Genomic DNA, 26,826 nt, shown 5'->3' on the forward strand with positions numbered 1-26,826 from the left:
TTCCTGAAGGCTACAGTTTCACAACGGATTGGCTACTTTTTCTTCCCCTTGGAGGGGCCAGAGGGGAGTGTGGATACAGCCTCCTCATGTGGAACATCTCCTTTTTCTCCCTGTTGCCATGGCAACTGAGCCAGTTGGTCTGGCTCAGTGACACCCAGCACTAGGCCCTCAAGCGAGCACAGGAAAGAGGGAGGTGGGGAGAGGGGCAGCATCCTTATTTTAAAGTGTCATGGCCAATGTTTTCAGCTGGTGAATTTTCAAAATATAAGCCATAAAGAGGCAATAGGTCATCTGCATCTGTTACATGTAACCACTGTTCTCCAATAATTTGGGTTTGAGGACAGCAAGTATAACCACTGTTCTCCAATAACTGCAAATATTGCAATATAGGTTGATGACTATGTAACCAGAAACTGTAATATATATACACAGTATGTCTGTTAAGTGGCTCACTCAGTCTCAGACTTGCCCTTTTTTGTTATATGGGTTCCATGCAGTAATGAACAACACAAATTTCATCACCTCCAGGTCTTTATCCTATTTCTGTCAGGGTCTCAAAATCATGCTGCACCGGCATGAGCCAGAAAAAAAAAATTGCTTACAGCTGCAAGAACTTGCAGGAAAATGAGCTCTTTCAAAATAATGAGCTATTAACCCATGGCACTGCTGCAGAGGCATTGCAGTGGTGTTAGCCACTGGCGTGTCAATAAATAACAAAGCAAATTAGAAGTGGATGTAAATTTGTTTCTGTGGATAATTCTTCTCTGATATAAACTGGAACAAGTCTGAGTAACTGAATGAAAACACAGTTGTTTTGAATTTCGCTCGACAGAAAGGAAAGCAGAGCTCCTTAATTTAGGTCCTCTCCCTAGTTAGCACTATTCACGTGCCTCTTATTTGGGTCACAGTTTAGCCTGTTCAATTGTTTTCCAAAGATATTTCCAGGGCAAGTAAAATCCTTTCACTGGTTGGGAGAGGAGGGAAGCACACGTGGCTAAGAAAGGCAGACTTACGGATCAAAGGCTGCTAGCAAGAAGTTGAGAAGTAAGCTGATGGATTGCTCCACGTTGATCTGGTGGGTTGTCGGCATCCGTTTGTTGAGCTGGTAGAAGATAGTTGAAATCACAGCTTCCAGGCGAGCCACGTTCAGTTCGATGTTGGGATCCAGGTTGTTCAGTGCGTTTTCCCGCAAGGCTTCTATCACGTTCCAGATGTCCACCAGGTGCACTAGGGGAAGAACAAGCAAATAAAATTCAAATCTGTTAACAAGCAAACAAAAAAAAAAAGTAGTTACATTACTGGTTGTAATATGCACAACTTCCACTCCGGGAATTCACTCCTCATTGTGCAAAGTATTCAAATAAAAATCTCTATTTTATGGAAATTACTGGGAGGTACAGACACGAAAATTGTTTTTCTGAACCATGCCTCTATGAACACGCATTCAGAAATTACTCTTAATATTAATTTGCATAGCAGATGGGCTTTTCAGAAGATCCTACGAATATTAAGTACTTAATACATACTAACATTTTGAAAATTCTTTTCAGCAGTTTCTATGGAAAGGAAAATATTTTCCAGAAACAGAATTGAAACTGAGTCAGGGTAGACAAGCTACATTTAAACAAAGAATATGAAATGAAGTGATCCCAAAGCCGTATTTCATGTCTTCTAAATATATTTGCCAAACAATCTGTTAAATCACTCTCTTTGATAAAGTCTCAGTCTAAGCTGAATTTCATGGGGAGTGTTTTTACCTACAAGGACAGCTTAAAGGACAATCTCTGCTCACCCTTCACGTTGTACCCAAACAGAAATCTTGTTCACATAGCACTGCTATTGTGGCAGCATGATTGGCTTGTCACAGATAGGCATTTCCAGAAGTAGTGGACCATGCCAAAAATAAAAAAAAAACCCTACATGCAGTCAAAACCAAAAAAACCCTACAAGCATTTAAATTTTGGATTTAGCTCAAACCTCAACTCAAAAAATCATCCCTTTTTTTAAGTATTACCTACTGTCCTACTAAACTAAGAAATACATCATTCAGGGTGCAAATTCTCTTTTTCGTAATCAGAGAAAGTACTTTATAGTTCTTATTACTTAGCAGCATGGTATGTCTTATGACATACCGAGAGCCATCTGTATATGAAACGAGATGCACTTCTTCGTGGATAGAGAAATTTAATTCTAATCCTAATTATATTTTTACTTGCTTGGTTTGCAGGTGCTGTCTCATACTGCAATGTGACATGATGGCCTGAGGGCAGGGAAATGTAAGTAGATACTAAACAGATAAATGAAAGCAGATATGCTGTTGTTTTACTTAGTTTAGAATTTTTCATGAAATAAAAACAAACAAAACTCTAACACCCTGTTATCACATATATAAGTTCAAGGAGGATGATACATCATACAGGTAAGGGGCAACAGCAACAGCAACTATTTCAGGCACTAGACAAGGCACTTTTCCACTTCTTGCTGTTCCCAAGCAAATAATTGGGAAAAAATTGAAGATGCTGTTTTATTGTGACAAGTAAATATTTACTTGGCCTTTGTATTAAAAGGAAATGTCTATAGGTGACCTCGTACGCTGGCAAATTGTCTTCAGAGTCTCATTCTGAACTGTGCCACATGGGTGGAGTATACAACCTCTCTGAACTCTTCCTTTTTGTCTTCTAGCTGGTGGAAGCTTCCTGGTAAAAAAATCCAGCTTACGTCTCAGATCCTTTTAATGCAGCCATTCCCAATCAACCAGTTTTCACTGCTACAGAGGTAATCTGGGTAAATGGGAGATGAATGATCTCCAGGAAGATGGCCTGCACAAAATAACTGACCCTTTCTGGGCAGCTTCTTCACGTGGCTCAGAGGCCAGACCAGGCAGAGAACAGAAGAAATCACCAGAAAGCAGCCCGTCATCTGGTCTGGGACAGAAAGGTTAGTGTGTATTTCCCACTCTGGTTAACTATTGTACGATAGCCAAGGAAGAAATATAGAACAATATGCCAGAAGATGTAGTAACAGGCTGGACCACAGAATCAGAATCATAGAATGGTTTGGGTTGGAAGGGACCTTAAAGATCACCTAGTTCCAACCCCGCTGCCATGGGCAGGGACACCATGTGTAAGTATTCTGCAGCCTTATTAAGAGGGGAAGGGCAGGCAGAATGCAGAAGGTTAAGTGTGATGTTTCATAGAATCATGGAATCATAGAACATTTTCAGCTGCAAGAGACCTTCAAGATCATCGAGTTCAACCTTTAATCCTATCAACACCACTAAAACATTCCCCTCAAGGCAACATCTACCTGTCTCTTAAACACCACCAGGGACAGTGACTCAACCGCCTCCCTGGGCAGCCTGTTGCAAAGGCTGACAACGCTCTCAGTAAAGAAATTCTTCCTAATATCCAACCTGAAACTACCTTGGCACAACTTAAGGCCATTTCCCCTTGTCCTGTCACTTGCCACCAGGGAGAACAGACCAACACCCACCTCACTACAACCTCCTTTGAGGTAGCTGTAAAGAGCAATAAGGTCTTCTCTCAATCTCCTCTTTTCCAGGCTGAACAGCCCCAGATCCCTCAGCCATTCCTCGTACGACACACACTCCAAACCCTTTACCAGCTTGGTAGCCCGCCTCTGTACCCTCTCCAGCACCTCAATGTCCCTTTTGTAGTGAGGGGCCCAAAACTGGACACAGCACTTGAGGTGAGGCCTCACCAAAGCTGAGCATAGGGGCATGATCACCTCCCTGCTCCTGCCGACACCACCATTCCTGGTACAGGCCAGGATGCTGTTGGCCTTCTTTTTAGTGTAGCTGCAAGTCAGAGTCAGCTGTCTGCATATGCACTACTCCCTTTTTGCTCTTTATTATGCCTGGTAATTTTTCATCTTGTTAGTGTAGCTACAGTTTGGTTCAACAGTTTGCATCCATACCCGAGAAACAGCACAGACAGGAGCCCTAGCTTAACAGCACTGTTGATCGAGGCAGAAATTATTAGGGCAACCCTATAGAAAATACCGAAAAAGGATACAAAAGCAGCAACACTGGAGCTAACAGGTAAAGAATAAACAGGGACAGGCTGTTCATGTGGGAGTGCATGCGCATGGTAGTGGAAAAAGCAGGTAGGTGGAAAAGGGGAATATGAAGTATAATAGATCATCAGGGGGTACCTCTCAAGCAGCCCTGCACCTGATCAGAGTGGAGGAACGAGCACAGCACTTCGACCATGTGTGTACTTAGTTTCCTTTTGCAGTCCTGGGGAACTGCGATGGTTTGCACAGCACCAATAAAAGGCTGTCCTGGAAGAATGAACCAGACATACGGACTCCCTAACAGTGAGAACTGACTTTCAGGCAGCAGTTTAATTGCTATAACCTAGTGGTGTAAAACTCTTGAATAAGAAAGCATGGTGGTAAACAGCTGGTGTAATGAATGAGGCTGAAACAGGCACTGGTGTCTTTATTCTTTACATGATCTAGTGCTGATACTACATGTCTGTCAGATTTTCATAAGCTGTTGTGTTTTGTTTTTTTTCCCCACTGATATTTCTCCTAACGCAGTCATTACCAGAGTCAATTTTGATGATGGTCTTAGGAAGGAAAATATTCACAGGCTAGCAGATGTGGGACTAATAATACCAGCACACTAACACATATGAGAGGAAAATATTGGTTTTAGTGTTAACTCTAACCTGGAAGCCTCATGAGCTATCCTGATATTCATTGGTATGCCAGAAAGGTAGAGTGCAAGACTAAGAAAATGACTTACTGAAAATTACACAGCAGTACTAGTCCCTCACCTATCATAAAATATTAGTCTCAAGGAACTGCTGTGCATTTGTACTATAAATAATTTTACATACGCTTTAAAAAGAAAACAACCAAAAAACCCCTACTTTGGCTCTACTTGAAACTGAATAAACAATCCTACTGCACTCCTTCATATTGCATTTTACTAATGAATTTCAAATCACTCTACAGAGGCTGGAAGAGAGGAGGAAATGGAAGATGGACAAGTGCCAAACATTTAAGGAGATCTACTAATTTTGAAATCATCTGTGGAAATGTCTAGCTCAGAATCACAAGGATAGTTTGTTAGACTGCCATACAGAGGACTGAAGTCCATGGCCTTCACTCAAGTCAGAATGTTATGGACAAGAATTCACCTAAGTAAATTTAAACACCAAAATTAGGTGTCTACTGTCAGCTGGTGATCAAGGCTCCCTCTAACGTCAGTGAAAGAAAAAGGCACCTTAAAGCAGCTGTTTGGAGACAGATGGGAGGAGCAGTGTTTTGAAGGTGCCCGTATTTCTTCATTGACTATAGACAAAGCCCAAAGCAACAAGTTTACATGAGACATGTAACCTCAGAGTTGGTAAAGTTAACTGAGATGAATCCCATACCTTGCTCTTTAAACATCAAGAAAAGATGTCTTTTCTGTTCTGACTACTATATGGCCTAGAATAATTCATGTTTTATATAAAACATGAATAATAAATACTCTGATGTGTGTGAACACCTACCAGATCCTGTCATAGTCACAGCCTCTTACACTGCATCACTGAACCTTGCACAGATTACATCTGGGTGCAGATTACATCTGGGTGCAGTGCCCTACAGATCACTTAGAATCCCATTTTTTTTAAAAGTTTACTCACACAGTAAATAGACTTACATATTATATCATGCTGACAAGACAACCTATCAATGTTGGGAAAAGGCAGAGTAAAACACAGGCTTCTGCTAGCTCCACTCTATTAATTCATACTATTCAAAATTTATGCTTACGACTAATATGGTATCTGTAGTCTTTTCAATGTAGTAACAGAATTTGAAGCCTCCAGACTTTGCATAAGCTTGTATTCATTCCATTGTAATTTTCATCTTCTCTGTTACTTATTTTCTATAATACCTGCTCTGCCCACATATTTATTTATACATTTCTGAGACCGTTTTAATTTCACTGAGGAAGGCATATCTCTTTATTTTGTTTGCACAACACGTAGTGCACTAAAACCTCAGTCTGATTTCTGCATACGACTATGATGCAAACAAGAAGAGTTCGCAGTGTAATGAACAGGCTTACAGATGCAAGAGTCTTTTCTCGTCTCAGATCTGTCTTAAATTCCCTAAACAAAGTAAAACTCCATCAATTGTTTTTTTACTTCTTATTGCTGTTGCTGCCTTTGCTTATTTATCCATATTTCCCTCTGAAAAGGGAATAGTCCCTCAGCATGAGAGATACCCTTTCTGAAATGAATCTGTAGAACTACAGAAATCTGTCAGTTTTATCTTCAGTGTTAGCAGATGATCACTAGGCAGTAGGAGTAAAAGCTGCTTGTACCCAGCACCAGTGTGGTATAAGGCAACCCAAGAAATCATGAAGCCCAGCCAATCTTCGCAGACCCTTCAGAAAGGCCTCGCGCTAATGACTGAAGAAAGATGTAGCTGATTTCCACAAGCAATTGCTAAACTATACACTTCCTTTAGGATTTTCTGCTAAGTGATTTCTAAAGTCACAGCTAAGCTAAACATCCGCATTACTAGATCTTCTACAGTAAACACTGCCTGCTATTTTGACTTTTATGAGACTAAGTAATACCTAAACACTGTCATAGACAGTTTCACATCTGAGCATGTTCCGTAACAGATAGCGACTGGTGAATGTAAGCAAAGTTCAGCATCTGGACAGCAGTGGGATGACGCAGATGAGCAGCATTACAGATGGCTGCCGGTCACACCAGAGAAATTGTTAACAAAAAACCACATACTTTGAGGAGGCCCTTGCTGAACTGCAGAGAATTAAGATTAATGCACAAAAAATACACTCCAAATAACAAATGTTATCTCCTTCAGTGGGCTCCTTTGGCTGTTAAAACAACATTTGGAGAGTGCCTGCTGCCAGTGCCTTATAACTGAATTGATCAGTCTCTCTGCAGGATGGAAGGGTGAATGAAAGGTGTCTTTTCCTCAAACTAAAAAGTTTTCAGACAGCCTTAAAGCTTTACATCCTGCTCTTCTGCCTTAACCTGAGTTCAGAATATCTTCTCCTACCTCCTTTTACTACTTTAATGATGAAAAAGCGTCATCAGTAGTTATAGTGCAGAATTCGATTACAACTCCACCAACAGGTTAATTTGTGGAAGAGATGTACCCTGAATACATTTGGAGAAACCAAAATTTAGGATAAAATTACATCGCTTACTGTATCAGTTTTATTGATCTTGATCCTCCCTCTTCTTCAAGTGTTTTTTAGTCTCTTCATTAGCAGGAAACTAACGTATTTTTAATTTATTGTAACTAGCAACTTTAATTTACTTGCAATTAGTAATTTTCTCATTACAAGATAACTGTATCTTAACGTGTGTGGGAGAGAGATTGACCATACTTTTTTTTTCCCCAGCTCAAAGCAAAGAAATTAAAATTTATTTATGCAGTGAAAAATGAAGTCTTCTTTCCATCACACGTTTATTTAGAATTATGGAAAGGCTGTGAGATATAAATAACTTGGCTAGATCACTAATCTCAAAGGAGGCACATTACTTCAAACATCAGTTGTCAAGAAATGATGTTGCCCAAAGCAAGCATAAAAAAAGAAAACTGTGGTGGAAGTTTATCATTTAAGTCGTAAAAAAAGACAAATTAAAAAACAATCTGTATGTTTAAGCTTTCTTTCCACTAAATATATCTACTTATGCAAAAAACCTCATCTGTTCTACTGCATTTTTTGTATTCCACCTGAACCATGAACTTTACAATTTTATCTTTCCATCTATTACTAAATAAGCATGGAAGAGAAGATTACATTTAATCAAACAAGGGAAGTGACTAAATTAGGGCTTTGATAATCAATTCAAATTTACTTAATATACAATAGGTCTAACTATATCCAGGTTAAACATGCCCAACTGATAACTAGGACAGAATTCCCGCCTGATAGATTTTCACATATTGGTGAATACAGGAAAAAGTTTTAAAGAAATATCAATTTAAATTATTTCCAAAAATTTATTATACATTTTATTAAGATTTTAGTACAGCAAAGCTCTTACAGACATGCTTGAGTTTAAACACATTAATACTGTCATTTGAAATCAACAGCACTTGAATGTATGTCTGGTATTTCAGGCAGATTTCATTAAAAGGGAAAGATTTATGCTTCCTTGTCTAACAATTCTAAAAATATTATAAAATATGTCAGACAGTTTTTTTGTTGTTTTTTTTTTAAATTAGAATCTATGAACCCATCACAAATCAGAGTATTGCAGTCATTTGTCATCCTCATTGCTAGGAAGTCCTGGGGAGTTTTACTCATGATTTCTGTAACGGAGGAGTGAGCCAGGCACATTTTCTCTCTAAAACTGCCCCAGTTTGTGACCAAGTTGCCCCTCATATCAGCCAGCTGTAGCATGACCACCACACGGATCAACATGCCAGCTATGACAGTTTGTAGGCTTTTACACTCTCTGGGTGCCAAATTACACGAACAAGAAAATGTACCAGGGTGTTGCTTCTGCTCAGGGCTAAAATGAGATACCCAACAATTTGGCTGGTGACAGCTGTCACCCTACACAGTCATTGCCCAAATATCTTGAACCTATGCTCAGCCTGTACCTGGTAATGTCCCGTACATTCCTATTCCTTCCCCAACACCTCTTGGGCTCCTCATCTACCTCCCTTGCCAACCTCTGCTGCCAAGACACAGTTCCTACAGCCCCGTGACTCCTAGCATAGCCAGGGAAGACATCTGTCTTCTGAAATACTGTGCACATGGAATAAGACTGCTGCAGTTGGAGTTCAGGCACATCGCCTGTCCACCTGGAACACACCACATGGAACGTGTTTGGCCTCATGCAAAATGGGTGTGCGGAGTCAGCCTGCACAAGCGATGTCCCAGCCGTCAGGAGCCGGGGTCTCTCTGCAGGTGCCATGCACGGGAGGTGTTTCTGAATAGCTGCCAAACCCGGCTGCTGGCTGCCTGGAAATGTGTGGGAGACGTTTCAAAGATTATCCTGTCCGCACACCCAGGCTTGCATGCTTATATCCTCACCTACTGTTGTACCCAAAAAGAAAAATAAGTTATTCTAAAACCTGATACTCTGATCACTAGAGCACATCAAACAAATGTGGCCTGTTGGAAGTGTCTGGCAACTTGGCCAAGTGCTGCTAATGAGGAGTAACCACTAGGATAACAATTCACTGAAATGTGGTCTCTTAACTTTTCATGGGGTACTTGACGAGTCCACTAAGGTGTAAGAGTATGTAAAGATCTCCAGCAAATTTCTTCCCTTTTACATTAATTTAATTTACAACAAAAGTTCCTTCTCCTCCTGCTGTCAGTTCCTGCCTATTTTATCTCACCTATATTTAACTGAAGCCTGAAGGGCTCTCTGTGGGTGGCAGAAGAGGTTATCAGTCTCCCAAGGAGCAGCACTAATGACAGTCAATTCTGTGAAAGGGAATGGTGGGAGACGCACCCTGAGAGCTGGGCTGGGAAACTGCTGTCATCTACCCATCACCCAGATGCTGGGAAAGTGCTTCCTCTTTTCAAACAGGCTATGAAATCAGTTATTTGAAAAGCTGAACGAAGTATGACATATATACATAATATCACCCAAATTTGGGTGATATGGTTTAGGGTGAACTTGCAGTGTATGGTTACTGGTTGGACTCGATGATCCCAAGGGTCTTTTCCAACCTGAATTGTTCTATGATTCTACAATAACAAAATAATTAAAAAAAATCTAACTCTAAGCTTCTTATTGATTTGATGACAACCAGGAAAGACCACTCAGTTAAAATTCTGCACTGTTGCTAATAAGTCACGGAGCTTAAATTCATGGATTACACATAATTTTCTTGTTTTAAGACCTAAACATATTTACAAATTAAAGACCAATGTGTAAATAGCAGACTTGTTGCTAAGTGAATTCCATAGCCAGAAACTTTATAATCCCCACCCCCAAACAGACAATGGTATTCCCAGATCATGCATCTCTATTACTCTTGATATCCCACCATAATACTATTTCAATGAGAAAGGCTTTATTTGATGCATTGTGTGATCAGGCCTTAGCCTGACTAAATAGTTCCTTCAAATGGGTTTTGCAAGTGTCGGCTCTAAATTAGCCGAAGAATTCATGGGGACATGAGGTAACAAAATTTGGTCTCTAAATATACATGACACACAAGAGCTTTCTCATTTCTCTTTAAATAAGGTGAATTCACCTTACATCTGAGTTCATATTTCAGTTAGGAAAATTACAGAAATTGAAGTTTTTAATGAAATGTAACTCTTCTGTGCTATATTGCAGCAAACCATATATTAGGAAAAAGCTTCTGCCCTCCCAAAATGTGGCAAAAACCATCTCCAGGGCCAGGCAATACTGTATCTGGAGTTGATTTTCAAAGTTTTCCCTGTTATAGATCTGGTGACAAAATACTGATATATGAAGACTTTCAAAAAACGTTTCCAGAGAAAAGAAAAAGCCATGTCTCAGCCTCCCTCTGTAGGAGGCTAGAAGTTCAGAAATGGCTGAACACATGAGCAGAAACTGTAATTTTAGATCCTGGCACAACTCGGATCGTGTGTAACAACGACCCAAGATAAACCAGCTTTTAGAAGACAGGCGGGACACAGTGCACAAGCCTTCTGGTAGCCGCAGTCTTCACCACAGGATGGCACTACGGGGTATGTTTTAGTAAATGCAGCACACATTTGCTATAATATTTTAACTCTCTACTGGCACAACACCCAGCGAGCTCAGACAAACGAAAGGCTGTGCACCCTCACCGCTGCCTCCAGCAAATGGCCTTGTCTGTGCATTTAGTTGAATCAAGACAAGGTGCTCGGAGAGTTGGCGGTGAGGATGTCCTATGCAGGTGACACGTGACAGGCAAACGATGTCAACCCTGTGAGGTGGAAAAGGCAGAATGTCTTCATTTTGAATGTCCTTATTACAGTGATAAAATCTCTTCCAGAAGTACATTTCTTCAAATGCCACGTCTGACTAATACTACAACTTTCTCTCTTAAATAACTTCATTTTTTTTTCCTTTGGCACAACCACTGCCAGCTCCCTCCATCCCCCCCAAAAGACTCCTCATGCCACAACAAGACTACAGCTTGCTTTGGCGCTGGAGTCACCCCAGCAAAAATCAAGTGTAAAATGAATTTAAATGTTAACAAATTGGGTTATTTACATTTTTTTCATTAATTTGGAAGCAGTATATGTTACCAGCTCTAACAATAAAGGGTATTACCCCCAATACCACATTAACTGCTGTTTTCTTTAAAAAATAGCTTGTTGTGACAAAAAAAATTACATGATTTAGCAGTTCTTTATAACAATTTCTTCCCTTGGCTATAGAAAACAAGTTGAGATTACACTGTCAGCCTTTAAAGTTCAGTCATATCACAAAGGTCAATGAAAAAGAATAAGCACCTCTTATGCATTACAACTGCTTGAACACAAAAATGCTCCTTGGCTTATCTCCTATATTCTGGAGTTTGAGCCATGGTTACTTTGTCTTCTCTATTATTTTTTTTAAGTCGTTTAGGGTTGGCAAGTTTGTAAACAGCAACACAATGTACAGAATACTAACGAAACATGAACTGTGTGTTTCTTTGAATATAAAAGATGTCATAATTTACATATATGCTTATTCTTAAATGTTCCTTATTCTATTATTTTTCATGATTTATTATGTAATGTGGATTGCATTTGGCCCATAATATTTTCATCTATTCGAAATAATTAGAGAAATACTTAAGCTGAACTTAATGCTTGGGTGAACTGCTTGATACTAGAATTACATTTTTCATCCCCAGAACAGAAGAGACATATTAAGGAGTGACGTCATATGCTTCTCTCTTCTGAAGAGTGTGGGCCAGTCCAGGGGGTTTCCAGGACAAAATTTCAACATCAGCCTCAGCTGTTGAGAGTGAGACCACTGCTATGAAGTAGGACATTCACATGACATGCAGGACTTTGGTAAAAAGCATCTTATGCCTAAAGTCATAAGGACAGCTCAGACACTAAACTTATTTAACCTTTTGCTGAGATTGGTAACAGAGGTGCTTATTATTGACGCAGGTTCAAGCTTTCATAGGCACTTAAACACCTCTTACTTTTGAAAATAACAGGATTTCTTTTCCCCCAAATCTTTGGGATGTGAGCTATAATCAGCTCAGGGAGAGGTAGAATATCCGTTTTTTGCTTTTGTATCAAGCTCATTTGAGTAGACAGTATCTCATTCACAGGAACTGTAGAGAATATTTGACTAAACTCCATCTTTTTGTTCCCACAATCTTTCCACACTGGCCCTCCTGCTACTCATATTGAAAGTAACCTCTCCTGCAAGAGCTGCTCAGTGCCTCAGTTCCCAGGCTGGCTTCCTCAGTAACCACGATGCCCCCACACCAGGAGGCAACTCCCATGGCTCCCAATGCAGCGATTTGCAATACCCTGCACTAAAATTCCACAGCTCTTAAAGAAACAGGTATGAGGAACAGGCCAAGAAAAGGAGAAAAGCTCCAGCTGACACAAACATAGCTCGACAATCAGCAAGACAGAGAACGGAAACAAGACTGTAAAATGTGAAATGACAGATAAATGGGATTTAGGTGAAGTCCCACACATCTATCCTTCCTGCCCTGGGTGACAGAAGCTCTTTAATGATATTGTCAGGGCCCCTAGATGGAGTATGAGTCTCGATGTACATGGCCACTTATCTGTCATCCTTTATTTTACACGTGTAATCCTTAAAGATATCCTGCAAATCCAAGACAAAGTAAAGAGTTTCAGAGCAAAACATAGATGAATGAAATGTAGAAAATTAAACTTGGGAAAGATCAGCACCTTTACAAGAGATGCGGAATGATACTGGTGTTGCCTTCATTTATCAGAAATTGAGTTCAACCTCTTCAAACAACATACACCAAGAGACAGATTCATTCCTTCCTTCGTGCCATAGCAGTGTCAGCGAGTTCAAGAGAGTTACTTTCAATTTACTTTCTGTCAGGAAAGGAGACATCCATCTATCCAACCACATGGACAGAAGAAAACGTCGAGCATACACTGAACTCCTGGAATTAGACCACACTTTGCTCAATAAAGGGTCAAACACTGCTTGCAAATACCCTATTAGAAATCCACTGCAGCCAGTAACAATAACATAGATATAACTCAGTCTGAATTCAGCCTAGGAATTCCTTAATTCAGCACACGGAAAACTGCCATTGTATATCACAAATGTTAATGCCAGGAAGCTGAATATTCTTTGTGTAAAGTCCCAGAACTGTATTAATAACACTGCACACTGAGGGCATTATACTGTGCAATCCCTTTGCACTTATAAAAGCAGGAAATTATTTTTATGGCCAACATCTTCTGTTCTCACAATTTATCCTAGAATACCAGATACATGATGTACGAAATCTTCCACCAAGACTCAGAAAAAACAATCCTAGGTGCAGCTGGGTGGTAAAAGTATGAGATAACACTTAAAATAAAGGTTTTCTTTGAATATTCAGGGTGTTGTGAAGTTGATCTGTATCATTACATGTACACACATTGACCTTTGATGTAACTCTGAAAACAAATGAACATGTAAAAACCACTCTTTGGGAACTACGGAAGGAGAGATGATACCAAGTTCCATATTCTTGATTTTCCTTCTGTGACAATTTGCTGTCTTCACCGTGAAGAAGCCCAAAATTGCTGAGGACATTCACCACAGCCAGCCAGTGTCCCTGCTGGCTCCACAGCACGTTTATCTGTAAAAGTAACTGGAGGCAGGCTGTAAGTGAATGGGGAAGGGCTGGAGACATGTCAGACTGTCTATGTGAGGCTGCGATGGACTATTTAGGCAGGAGTATGGTGCAGACTGTGTGGTTAAGGTGGAGGAAAGCTGCATAGTGCCTACTTATTTTCCAGAGCTGAGTGACAGTGTGAAAACCAGGACATGTCAAAAAAATTTCAGCAAAAAAATCAGCTCAGCAAATGCAGTGTAGGATACTTTGAATGCAATGCTACAACATGGACATAGGGCAAAATACTACAGCTTATCTTGTCAGGAAAACAATCCTCAAGATTATTCCTTTGAGTCCAGAATAGGAAGGCAGGGCTGGTTTGGGATATTGGACTGAAGCTCCCTAGGAACAAAGCACCATGATCACTGAACTCACTGATATCTGCTCCAGAAATGACTTCTTACTTTTCTCCCCCTCCTTCATGTAAATATGCTGTCATAGGGCAAAATAAAACAAGAGAATGATCAACTTGTGACAGGCATTAAATCACACTGCTTAATGCATTCTGCCACATTGTGAAGGTGCTCGCATGACATCAGGACAGGTCCAGCAAAATGCCCAAATGGGGCAGACCAGAACAGCCCAGGGAAAGGGATCAAAGGCTCAAGAGTAAGAGAGGGTTTGCCTGAAGAAAGGTGCTTAAAGCCAAGAGGATAACAGGAGAGGAGAGAGCAGTCAAGAGAATGAGGGTTGCAGAGAAGTCTAAAATAAAGCAAATGCCATGGATAATGACATGAAGCTGAAGAATGGACAGGGAAATGATGAGAAAGCCTTAAAAACTCTGTTACAGTTTGAAGGGAGAAACAAGAGGGTGAAAGAAGGAAAATATCTCATGTGAAGAAGCAGCATCCTTCAACAGATACAGTGATCCTCTGATCGCCAAGATATCAGTTCGTTTCCATGTCATTGTATGTCTGCATATATTTTGCAGTTCATAGGCAGTCTAGAAGAGTACTAAGCTAATAATAATTTATTTTGTTTTGTTTGAAGTGTTCATTAGAAGAATTGATGTGAAATAAGATGCACAAAATTTATGGGCTTTGGTAACTACTCGAAAGCCTGCCAGACCAAAGGTTACTGACACCTGTTACCAGCAGCAGATGTTCAGAGACGTCGGTGGGGAACTGAACAGACTGTCCAACCTTAAACCTGCATCAGAAAAGCCATCAGAAATAGCACAGTGAATGGCAGTTACAGCAGAGTTCAGGAAGTCAGTGAGAAGAGATTTTCAGCTATGATCCAATTACAAAAGCTGTCTGCATCAAGGCAGGGCTGAGCCACCTGTGTCACAGAGGGCAGCGTGTAGGTATGCTTGGGACGTGGCCTAGTCTACGTGCCTGTCAGCTGCTGACTCAAAGGAAGTCAATTTAGTCATTTTCCACTGTAAAGGGCAAAATAATATTACCTGACAAACTTCCGCAACTCAATTTTTAACAGGAACCACTTGGAATCATGGGTATGTTCAAAAAGTCAATCTCCAAGTAAATGAAAATGGAGCATTTAAGATAAATAGCCTTGCTTGGTTCACTCTTTTTGACATTAAAATGAATTTCAAACGTCCACTGATAGTTCTTGTATCAATTTTGCAGGAGATAGACGTGCAGTGGTGGCCTTTAAGAGCAAATGCTCAGTGACAGTCCCTTAAAGTAACAACAGTCCACTTTGTGTGGACATTGAAGAAAAAGCCGAATACTAGTCTCTCAATAAACATGCTACATAGGTTATATGTCAGTTCTCTAACAGCTATTATGATCTGACAAGCATATTAATAAACTTTTACAGTTAAAAGGAAAAGAAAATATGAACCCATTTTCAGGATATTGTGTTGTGAGTGAACACTGACAGACTAAAATCCTTATGAAGGATTTGTCTGCAGGAAATATGCTAAATCATGCCCTTTTGAACTTTTGATTAAATAACTGATGCATAATGCAGAATGTATAATATATGCATCCTTTCCCCATAGTTGCCTGGAAACCCATATGGAATGGTACCAGCAGTTCCAGGAGCATTCAGTCTCTAAGTCGTTGGTAAAGACAAAGGAACAAAAACTTTTTAAAATCATTAACTCGTCTCTCTTTCCATTATTCAAGTACTGCAGGATACCAGAATTAGTAACTTACACAATGGTATCGTGACACTTGTATTATGGAGTGCTTTTTCTTTTTATAAAGCTATATCTCTTGGAGTCATGTAAGTGCCTGTAAGTCTCAGCTTCTGTTAAAATACAAAACAAAGAACACAGCCAAGATTTTCAGCCTTTATAGGAGAATAATAATAGCAACAATAACAATAATAATAATACAGAATATCCAAGATGGTCAACAGAGAAGAATATAACCACTAACTAAAAATGTGGATTTTTTCCCCAAATTACAGGATTTTTAAGCAAATCTTAGAAGACCAATCACTGAGGGTTTTGAAGAATATGAGAATGCCATGATCACAAATTCAAGAGGCAGATTGTTTTCCCAGGAAATAATGTTTCAAATTGCAGCCAAGCAGACGTTTTGCACTTCTCAAGTAGGCAACACTACTTGTCATTCAGTCTGATTGCTCTGTGACCCAGCCTGAATCCATCTTGTGCTTTCCTGCTTCCAAGATGGAATGAAAAACATGGTAAAAACCAACAATGAGGACAGAATCCTAACCATGGAAACCTGCAGTGATGAAGGATTAAGTTATTTAATCTAAACAATTCTGTAATCATGACAATTTGGTGGCCCTCTTTCTGATGGTTGTCGTGAGGAAAAAAAGCATTGAGGGGCAAGCACAAAACGGCACACGCTATACAATATTTGAGAAGTAAAAGGCAGGATACTGAGAATGAATGCCTCCTGCCATGGCAGGGATCTTCATGGGATTCCTGTACACCAAGGATATCACCATCGAGTATTTCTTGTGCACTCTGTTTCACTTTAGAGAAACAAATACTTGCTGTGACAAAGAATGGCTTTATACTATGGTGGCAAGAGGTCTTAAGTAAAGAGAAGCAATTCCTAAATCAATTAACACATAAAGATGAAAGATTTGGTAGTTAAGCATCAACGAGACAGACAGGAACACTTCTGAATATCCTGTAGCTTTATGTTTAGGGAACTTTTTTGGATATGTAAGATCAGTGTAGAATTTGTGATGCAGAAGAGAAAGTTGAACCTGAATCTCCCTTTGACTTCCACAGCTGCTGGATAACACAGAGGTCACAGCACTATCTCCAGTGTGGAGTTAAGACTTTCGTATCCTTTCATTTTACTACAAGTGCCAGAGACTGGAACTTATCATTTTGTGGTGGGTGGCATCTTGAATGGGATAGGATAAAATGGTATTTTAAATGTCAGTCCAGTACAGAAAAAAAAACCACCAAACCCAAACACTAGTAATTTTATTTAGGTTTAATCAAACACTTTTTAAGAACCCCTTGCCATCCTGACAAGGGCCAGTAGCTCACACAGGATCATCTTATTTGATACCCAAATTGTCAGTTTCTAGGACAAAACCAGTTTCCTCAGCTTGCTGCAGCCTTACAAGAGGTATAAGAGTATATGTGGAAAAAAGCTTTAGAAAGAGAGTCTAAAAATAGTGTGCTTACAACAACTGACATTCATTTTTCAGTGGGAAATTATTACATTTCAGAGGGTGAGAAATTATTCTAACTTAAATGTAAAAAGGCAGATCAGGGAGGCACTCAAGAGCATCTATGGAAATTATTAAGCTGAGGTGCCTACATGTATCAGCTGTGACTACTTAAGTCCAGAGAAGGCAGGAGGAAGAGCAGGGTGGAGGAGTAGGAGGAGGACTGCCTTGGACATTCACAAGGTCTGCATCACAGTCGTAGCAGTTGCACTGCTGATGTGGAAAGAGCTGTACTACAACTTAGGTCCTAAGGTGTTGGGATTAAATTGCCAGAGAAATAAGCTCCCTTTTCGTCTGCATTAACTAAGCTCCATATTATTATTATCAGCATGGCTTTAGATTCAAGCTTTCATTGCCAATGATTTATTCTGATCTAGGGAAATCAGCAAAATCTGCTTTTTGCAGACAGAGTCACAGAATAATGTCACAACACATTCAGGCAAGTTCATCAAGGACAGCAGTAGTTTTCCAGCTGTACGGTTCTGTATTAGTGAGTGATGTTTAATCATATAATGGTTTTGATTACGATATGTTGCTACATTCTACTTGTGCTGCCACCATAGCCCAGAGGGAATTTGCATGTGAACACAATATTTCATCTTGTTTTCTCTATAAACAATTTGGTTTTAATAAAATCACTGAAAACCAAATATTAAAATAAATCAACTGCAAATATTTGCTGGGGATAACTATAAATTGTGCTTTTTGGTGGTTCCTGAATACTGGTGAGCGTCAAAAGATACATGTGACTGCTGTCACTGGTCCTTCATTCCTTGTTTTAGGAAAGCTTATTAGGCTTCTGTGTCTGAATGCTACGTATAAACAGCTGCAAATCAACCTTGTCAAGATGCCATTTTCCTGGCGATAAGGGGAGCTGAGTGTGAGTCTGGATGGTGAGAACGTACACTGGATGCTCAAAAGCCTGCTCTGATGCTCTGGAGGTGAAGTGAAGGACAACACCCTCATGTCTGACTTTGTCAGAGCAACATTGGTTCATAGGGTTTTCAAGTTCTGTGACTGCTGCAGACCTCACAGTGCTCACCTGTAGTTTTCCCACATCCTTCCTTGATTCTTGCAGTGTGCACTGTTTAAGGCCATCTTTGAAACACGTTTAGAAATTTATGATGAAGTCTAATATTTGCATTTTGTACATGTTGTACAGTACACACCGGAATAAACATGTTTGATCAGCTTTCTGCACCTGCTTCTTATCTGCTTTTATTGCCCTAAATAATGAAATTTAATCTCAAATGATTAGGCTGCTGCTATTTCCAAGACTACATCCAACACCGTGATCCAGTAGGGCAGCCACAGTCAGCTCCCACAGCCCTGCTTTACATTCTGAGATCTGAAGATGGCACAACCACCAGCAGCGTTTTCTCCAGGGTCTGTCTGTCCAAGACTGTTGGCATTCATTTGGAATTATTCATGCCCTAACCTCAAGATCTTCTCAAGACTTCTTTAGTAGTTCTCTGAATTTTACTTTTCTTGCAGAAAAGGTATCTACATCTTGTGTCAGTATTTATGCCTAAGAGAAAACTAGTGCTATTGCAACATGTCTATTGCTACAGGAGTTTTGCAAAGGAATAAGCCAGTAGCCTGTGATCACCTCTTTCTTTATCTATCACACCCTTGAGGTTATCTACATTACCTATGGAGTTTGTCTTTTCATTACTTTTAATTTTTGACATTGCGAGCAGAAATAGACAAGCATAAAATGAGTTTATATTCACGGTGAGCTAAGAAAGCCTTCCAACCTCTAGGATTCCTGCATGTAGAATTTTGTAGATCTCTTACTCTGTGGATTTTATCACATTTTGCATCCCATATTTGGGCACATAGTACATTTAGAGATGGGCCAACAATAATTCATAAATGTTATTTATTTGTAGCATTAACATAGGCAAAGGGAAATGCTTAAACTCGCAGGAATTTTTCTTTAAGATATAGCATTACAGCTTTTTCAAATTTATCTACTTGTATTTTTTGAGTTCTTAAGAAGAATTGCTTGTTCCTCTGTGAAACGAGGCTGGACCGGATTCAATTCTATCCTGTTTGACAAATAATTGCAATGACTGATACTGATTTTTCTCACTTTGCTGACTTTATTTAAGCTGCCTGTTGGTTTAAATGCTCTGAGAGATTTTTATAAAAGAAATATTTTTCACATGCACAGTAGTTTTCCGAAGTTTTAAAGAATTATCAGAAAGACACATATTTGATGATATGAATATTGTTTGCTTCCTCTTGTAAAAATGAAATAATTCAATGGAGCAATTAATTCGATCAACAGTGTTAGTGCTCAAAGTGTAACACATGTGGTGGTATCCAGGTGAACAGGGGTAAACTGTCACCTCCTCCATAATCTTTGGCTATACTAGTGTCAGGAGAAATGCTGCTGGAGAGAATGGCTCTTAGACTATCCAGGCACTTTTGCCCATTGCACAGTGCCTGCCTCACCAGTAAAACCCAGCCTGCTGCTGAAGGTTTTGGCAAAACACCCTTTTGTACTGAGAGAAGAATTCACAAAGGGACGTCGGGAGATAAACCTGTGGCTGTGTCTGCACTGAAGGCAGCAGAAACAAGCAGTGCATTGCGATAAGCATAGCTGCCTGTTAAATGATATCCTGTGACTGCCTGTGCTAACGGGCACCTTTGGGTAAAAGAGATGATGTTAATAAAACCTCTGCTCTGCTTTCCTTGGAACAGCCATTTCTGGCACTCAAAGCATCTCTCTGCTTCCATCCTCATACGCCTGCAGCCTCTGGTCAAGAGCAGCTCCCTGCAATTTATTAAATTAGCTCTTTAAAACAAACCCTTAAACACACTCTTTCTAAGCAATTTTTTCCCAGTAAGTCTAGGTCAATGTCCCAGGGCAGGGCAGGAGAATACAGCTGAAAGAAGACAAAGGATGCCTTGAGTGACAGGAGGTGCTATGCACTAGGAGTGGAGCAGAACTGCCTTTGAGATTTTTCATTTTATATTCTTCCCTAAATGAAACAGCTCAAATGCAGCAGGTCTGATATTAATCCCTTCTGGGCACTGCTCAGTTCAGTTGTTCTTTGTTTAGAAGCTCTGCCTTGGACAGCTATTGCATGAAACTGCATCAAGTGAGCGAATGCTTTCTTCTCCCACTAATAAGAGAAAGTCATCTGGGAGAGCAGCAGTCTACCAGAAACATTTAGAAGAAAACTGTACTTGATGGTGAAAAGATGCACACAATTCAACCCACTCCAGAGCAACTCCAGGCATTACTCCTCAAGTAGCAGAGAACCTAATTCTTAAAAAAAAAAAAAGTTTCTCTTTTTCTTTTTTTCTTCCTTCAGAAGAGGTTGATACAGTGTAAGTCTTGATATAAGACCAGAAAACCACTTTTCCGAGGTTACCAACAGCAACCAGAAGGCGAGCACTGTCTATGAGCAACTTGGCACAAGCTGGCAAACTGAAGGGCGTGTGTATTAGTTCTCTACAAAGAGAAGCAATAGTTCCACAAAAGCAGATTGCAGTTGATAAATAAGAGGAACAAGCAATTAACAACCAATATTTTTAGCTAGCCAGCCACTCATTCCCAATATAATGAGGCTACTGCACCCTCAGTTTTCTTCATTTCCTTTGTATACAGTTATCAAAGCAATTAGTACTACAACTTTGCTATCACTGTCAACTTAATTGGACACCTTTGTCACCTCAGACTATTGTATTCTGTTACCAAGAAAATGAAAATTTCATCCTCTTAAACACAACATTAAAAAAAAATAAAATAAACAACTGAATGCGACATAATAGTGTCTTTAAACATTCTTCCTGAATGGATCTGCTGGGCAGGTACTAAATCCCTCCTGGGTTTTGTGTCTGACAGCCTGCTTATAATGTGATACTAATCCTTCAACTCATTCTTCAAGTAAATGCCTATTAAAAACATGAGAAATGTGCTGCAGAAGTGATTGAATGACCAGCTTTGTAGCTAATAACCCAATAAATACTCTCCAAAGTCTTTTCCACCACAGCTTGGCTTCTCCAGTATGTTTGGACAGCATAAGCTAAACACATAACACAGACGGATGTAACCCCAAAACTAGGAACTCTCTCCAGGATAGCTGATCTCTATCTGCAGCGAGCATTTCTTAACATACTTACCCCTTTGCGTAGCACAAGCATCGCCAGGCTTTCATTCTAGTTTAGACATGAAGACTAAAAAGAATTGTTTCCTCTGCACTAGTCTTCTGCCTATTGCTACTGCTGACAAGAGTTACCCTGGTTAGGATTTATTTTTTCTGTCTTAGTGTGGAAAGGTCTGGTAAAACACCAAAACCAAAACCTGCCATTCTAAGTAGTAGCATAGTAGTTTGGATGGAGAAGAAAAGATATACTCCACTACAGGTTTTATATGTATTTCCCCTTTAAATTTCAGAGCACATGACTGCTGACAGAAATTGCAGCTGTAAAGGGAGAAAGATTGAATAATAGAAGAAACATTTAAAAAGTCACTAATCAAGCAGGAAAACTTCTCAAGAGTAAAGCTTACACAGAACAACATGCAGAAATTACAAGCAGGTTCACCCTTTTAGAAGAGATGTCTCTAGCTGGCCTTCTGGAAAAAGGGAACTGACTGACATTGCACCCCAAGCAGATGAGGACTGGAACCATGATTTCTTCTCATTGAGTTGCTTTAAAAGCATTTAATTTGCAGGATCTTGCTAGAATCCGTAACAGATTTTTACAAGAAAACTAGAGAACGTACTTATTAATTAAAGCTGTGGCTTGCATCATGACCCACCCTTCTATGACTGAATCACTGGCATATTTGAGACAAGTTTCTTATATAGACAGGTTAATATTTAAAATCTGCCCAGGCACCCTGATTAGTGCCCTTCACAGTGCCGGATCAAACAGTTCCAGTTGTGAAGGACAGACTGGGTAGTGCAGGGCTAAGTTAATAACAACAGTACATGAAAGAAGCACTGACATACTTACAGTTGCATTTCTTCTGAACAAATCTCAGCTTGCAAGCTGTTCGGTAGGTGGACAAACGAATGCGATCCAGATCTTGAGCCCCTAAGTGGAAGAGAATAACAGCAACATGTGTATGGGCATATGACCTGTGCCTGTCTTTGCTAGCAGGGAAGCCACAGAACAAGGAGGACACATGAGCTGGCTCTGTTAAATAATTTTCAAAACTCTCTCCTTTGCAGGGAGAGTAGAGAGGAATGAGGAGAAAGAAGGGGAATGGCAGGAGCTACAGTGTTAAAAGGACTTTTATAAAGGCAGGAGAGAAATAGTCAGCCCACTGTGTCTGTCACTTTGAAGAACAATCTGGTCAAGCTGCAGGCTAAAAGACACACTGGCCAGGCTCCAACAGCAGAGAAAAACTCCATCTAATTTCAATATTTAACAACAAGGCTCATAACAAATATCTTTGGCTGACATGCCAGATCACAACAAGGTATTGCCAGCAAATCAAACTAGAAACAACATCATGCCATAATGAAAAGACTGGTAGCAGTCTGCAGAAGGGGGCAAAACCAATGCAAAGGCCTTTCTCCGTTTTGTGGAGGTTAAGTTCTCTGCAACCGAGACCTCAAAGGCCCTGCTCTCGGCTTCACATGCGGCTTGGCCCCAGCTGCTCCAGCTTAAAAGATCTGGCAACATTTCCAAAGCTGCTTCACATCCCGACCACAGTACAGAGGGACCAGGGTCGGGACAGAACATGGCACAGTGTCTTTAGGCTTCCTGCTGCTGTCTTCTCCTCGTAATACTCTCCCAAAATCTCAAAAAGTAGATGAGGAGATTTGCATATTTCTTCCTCTTGGCTGGTAGGTCCTACAAAAAGAAGTATTGTCTCATAGCTGCAATATGGACCATGAAATACACAACCGCTTTTTTGTTTTACCACACATTTCACAGAAACACAATTAAATTTTCATGTATCTTCTTTTTCACTGTGATTGTCCCTGTAACGGAGTAAAACCTGTTCTATTCAACTGAACAAGACACCAAGGTAGAAAACCCAGAATTTTTTAAGGAACTGTCTGCATGAAACACATTCAAGGAAGGTACAATCAGGCTGTAAAAGGAGTGGAATACGGCCCAACTCTGCTTTTACACATGCTTTCTTTTAGCCTCCTCATGACATTATTAGACTGGCTGCTGAGCTGCACTGCTCTACATATGGTCACGTCGGCATTGTTCACCTTCTCTTTCTTAAACAACCTGCCATCCTTTGGACCCAAATTTTTCAAATGTGCTCTGACCCACAAAATGAAAATGAGAATGATGCTCTGCCCTCTCCCCAGACTCTGCTTCTTTCCTCACGGATCCCTCCCAGGGCTCGAAGCTACTCTCTTTTGCCAGTTGGCTATCTTAACATCTTCTGCTCCTGGGAGAAGCTACCTTTAACTATTTAACATCATCTCTGGAGGTTTTTTTTATTTTTTTCATCACATGCTTTATTTTTAAATTTCAGAGAGTTTTTGGTTCTCTATTAGTATCTCACTGACAGCTTTTGGAAAACTTCTTCCCTGGTAAAGGGAAGGATAATGCTTGTAACACGAAGTCTTTCCTTTTTTAATAGGATTAGTGAGTAAAAAAAAGTGAAAATTTAACTTTTTCCCTCCTAACTTCAGTGAAAGCTACTGAGAAAAGTCTCCAGTGCTCCTTTATAAAACTGCAGCCTTGTAACAAGGTGTAAAGATTCAAAGCAAAGTCAGACTGATTCATTGAGCTTCCTAGGTTCCAGTATTAATCCTAAATAAACAAATTTGCAGGCAATAATGTTGCTATTTTTCTTTACTATTTACATACACAGTGGATGGCATTATTTTAATATTGTTTTGGGAGTAGGTGTTTTTGCTAATAAATCCATGGAATGGGCAATTTAATTTTATCATGATTCACTTTTTGCTGCAGGCAGAGATATGTTTGTCAAATAACTTCTGTAGAAAAGTGACTTCACTTACATGGAGAGTACTGAAAAACAAGAGGAAGGATGTAAGGGACTGGGTGCAGCAAGTGAGACTGAGAATTTATAACTTGCCTGCAAGACTGCCAGTGGCCTCTCCTTCCTTTTGCCCACTGACAGTGTTTCACTGTTTCCTTGCTCATTGCATGTAACACAGCTTGCAGTTAGGAAAAATATTAAGGGGAAACACACTGAGCTTTGGCTGCTGTTTTCTTGCTGGATAATACATGCTGGCAGCAAAACAGTGATGTACATTTTGAACTCTCTTTATCAGTCTGGACATACCTTAGCATATCAGGTAAGACTAAGGGTAGCCTAGTGATTTAGTGCCCAATGGTGCATTCTGATATATAAGACACGATTTAAGCTTTAACCACAGGACTTCATGGAAGATGATAGTGATTATAATACTAATTCTCAGAAGTTTGTAATTTGGAACTAGAAAGATGTCTCTTCTGAAGGAAAGGAAACAAAAAAGTCAAACTAAATTTCTTCAAATACAGTGAAAATCACATAGTGCTCCAAATCTAAAGTGAGAGTCCAATCCATCTATTCCTTCTTCACAACAAATTTCCCGCTCAGAAAGGCAGGAAAACTTGGATTATTTTTCTTTTCTGTCTTGTGTAGTCTAGAAGATGACCCACTTTCTAACATATTGCGGGGTTTTAATCAGAGACTTGGAGATATGACTGCAAGAACCTAAAACACTGGCAAAAGTCCTCTATATTATGAATTTTCTTCCTCTAACACTGGCAGGTTGTGGAGTTTAACTTTTTACCAGAAGCTTATACTTGCTTTAATGTCAAGAAGCTTTGCATGGCCCACAGTACGTAAGGCATGTGGAGCATGTGGGTTTTTTTAAAGATGGACCATATAGGCTTGCACACAACTGAGGGCACCTGAAGGCAAAGTCAATCTCAGCTTCTGTTTCAGTGCAGTACATCACACCCTTTTTACACACAGGAATCCAAGGGACTCTCAGAATGCAAAATTCATTGGTTTTGTTTTATGGATATGGATATGGATATGGACATTTCTTTGCCAAAATCATATTCAGTTTTTCACAAAGACAATATTTTCATCTCTTTTTACCGAGCTGGAACCAGTTCTCTGTGTGCATTTACTCAAGTATATATAAAATGTGAAAAAAAAAAAGTAGATAACAACTATTTGTGTACAGTATGGGAAAAGAGTCCCTCCTCCAAATCCAACTACTGATAGCATATTTTCTCAATACCTCCTTGACTCCTCCAAAATAACACTACAGCAATATAGCCTTCAAAATTGTGGGAACAAACCATAAATCCTCACAGCAAGATCTTAAGCAATTAACTTCCATTTTAGGAATGTTTCAAAGAAAATGAAGTTAATGGAAGTTGTGCTATTCAATTCATCTCTTACAAGCTCAAGTCCTCTCTATAGTTCTAATTAAAAATACAGTATGTTCTGATAATGGTCAAATGCATCATCCCTTTTTCTTGTTTTTTTTCTTTTTGTTTTTTACTTCTAGCCAAGGAATAACACCTCCCTTCACTAGTCCAAGATGTTGCACACCAGGGACAAGAGAAATACCCATGTGAGTTACAACAGCAAGCCTTATGTGACACCAAAATAATTACAGGGCACAATAGAGCTGGTGAACACAGCAAAACAGACCAAGACTGTTCTCAGCTGATCATCTGAATGAGAAGTCCTTAATTTGGAGAGCTCAGGAGCACAGATGTCACCCCTGGGCTCACCCCCAGGGAATACTCCTGAGATACATTTAATTCACCAGCACAGACCTGGCCTTTCAGTGCTCAAGTCTCAGGATCGGTCATTGCAGTCTCTCCCAGAAGATGGGGGAGATGTTCAGTCATTTATTACTGTGCTGCAGGGGACAAACAATATCAAGCTTAGTAATTAATTACAGATGAAACTTAGGTAAATCTAGTAACAGGGCGACAATCTCAAACTTCATACATAACAGAATTTCCTGGAGAAATGGTGGGTTGTTTGTAAGAGGAATAAGAGATGACTGCCAGGAGAACTGCAGCAACACTGTTAGCATAGCACAACCTTGCCACAGTTTTCCATGGGGAACACAAAGCTTCACTAGAAACTATAAAAAATGTGCTCAAGTGAGGTATCTAGTATATGAGTCCCTGGACTGTGTCTGACTGCGATGGAGTTAAGTTGCTTTTTAGCAGCCTGCATGGTGCTTTTAGATTTGGGGCTAACAAACTGTTGATAACACAACACCGTTTTAACTATTGCTCAACAGTGCTTGCACAGCATCCAGGCCTTTTTGTTTCCTATTCTGTTCCCTCCCAGAGTTGGCTGGGGGTAGGCGAGAAGTTGGAAGAGGACAGATGACTTGGCCAAAAGGATAGTTCACACCATATAATGTCACGCTCAGCAACAAAACTAGGGTAGGGAAA

At 39.9% G+C, this 26,826-nt stretch overlaps 1 protein-coding gene across 1 annotated transcript in view; it reads right to left on the reverse strand.

Annotated features, from left to right (window-relative positions):
- Nucleotides 1-1,013: 1,013 nt before the first annotated feature.
- Nucleotides 1,014-26,826, reverse strand: part of LOC104270943 (dystrobrevin alpha-like) — a gene marked incomplete at its 3' end in the record, with an annotated part of 26,510 nt that continues 697 nt past the window's right edge. Inside the window, exons 2-3 of the mRNA XM_009865477.1 lie at nucleotides 22,423-22,503; nucleotides 1,014-1,227 (exon numbers count right to left, since the gene is read on the reverse strand). Coding sequence (XP_009863779.1) covers nucleotides 1,014-1,227; nucleotides 22,423-22,503 — 295 coding nt within the window. The remainder of the gene's footprint in view (nucleotides 1,228-22,422; nucleotides 22,504-26,826) is intronic.

The sequence above is a fragment of the Apaloderma vittatum genome, unplaced genomic scaffold (genome assembly GCF_000703405.1).
Source record: "Apaloderma vittatum isolate BGI_N311 unplaced genomic scaffold, ASM70340v1 scaffold7410, whole genome shotgun sequence".
Lineage (NCBI taxonomy): Eukaryota > Metazoa > Chordata > Aves > Trogoniformes > Trogonidae > Apaloderma > Apaloderma vittatum.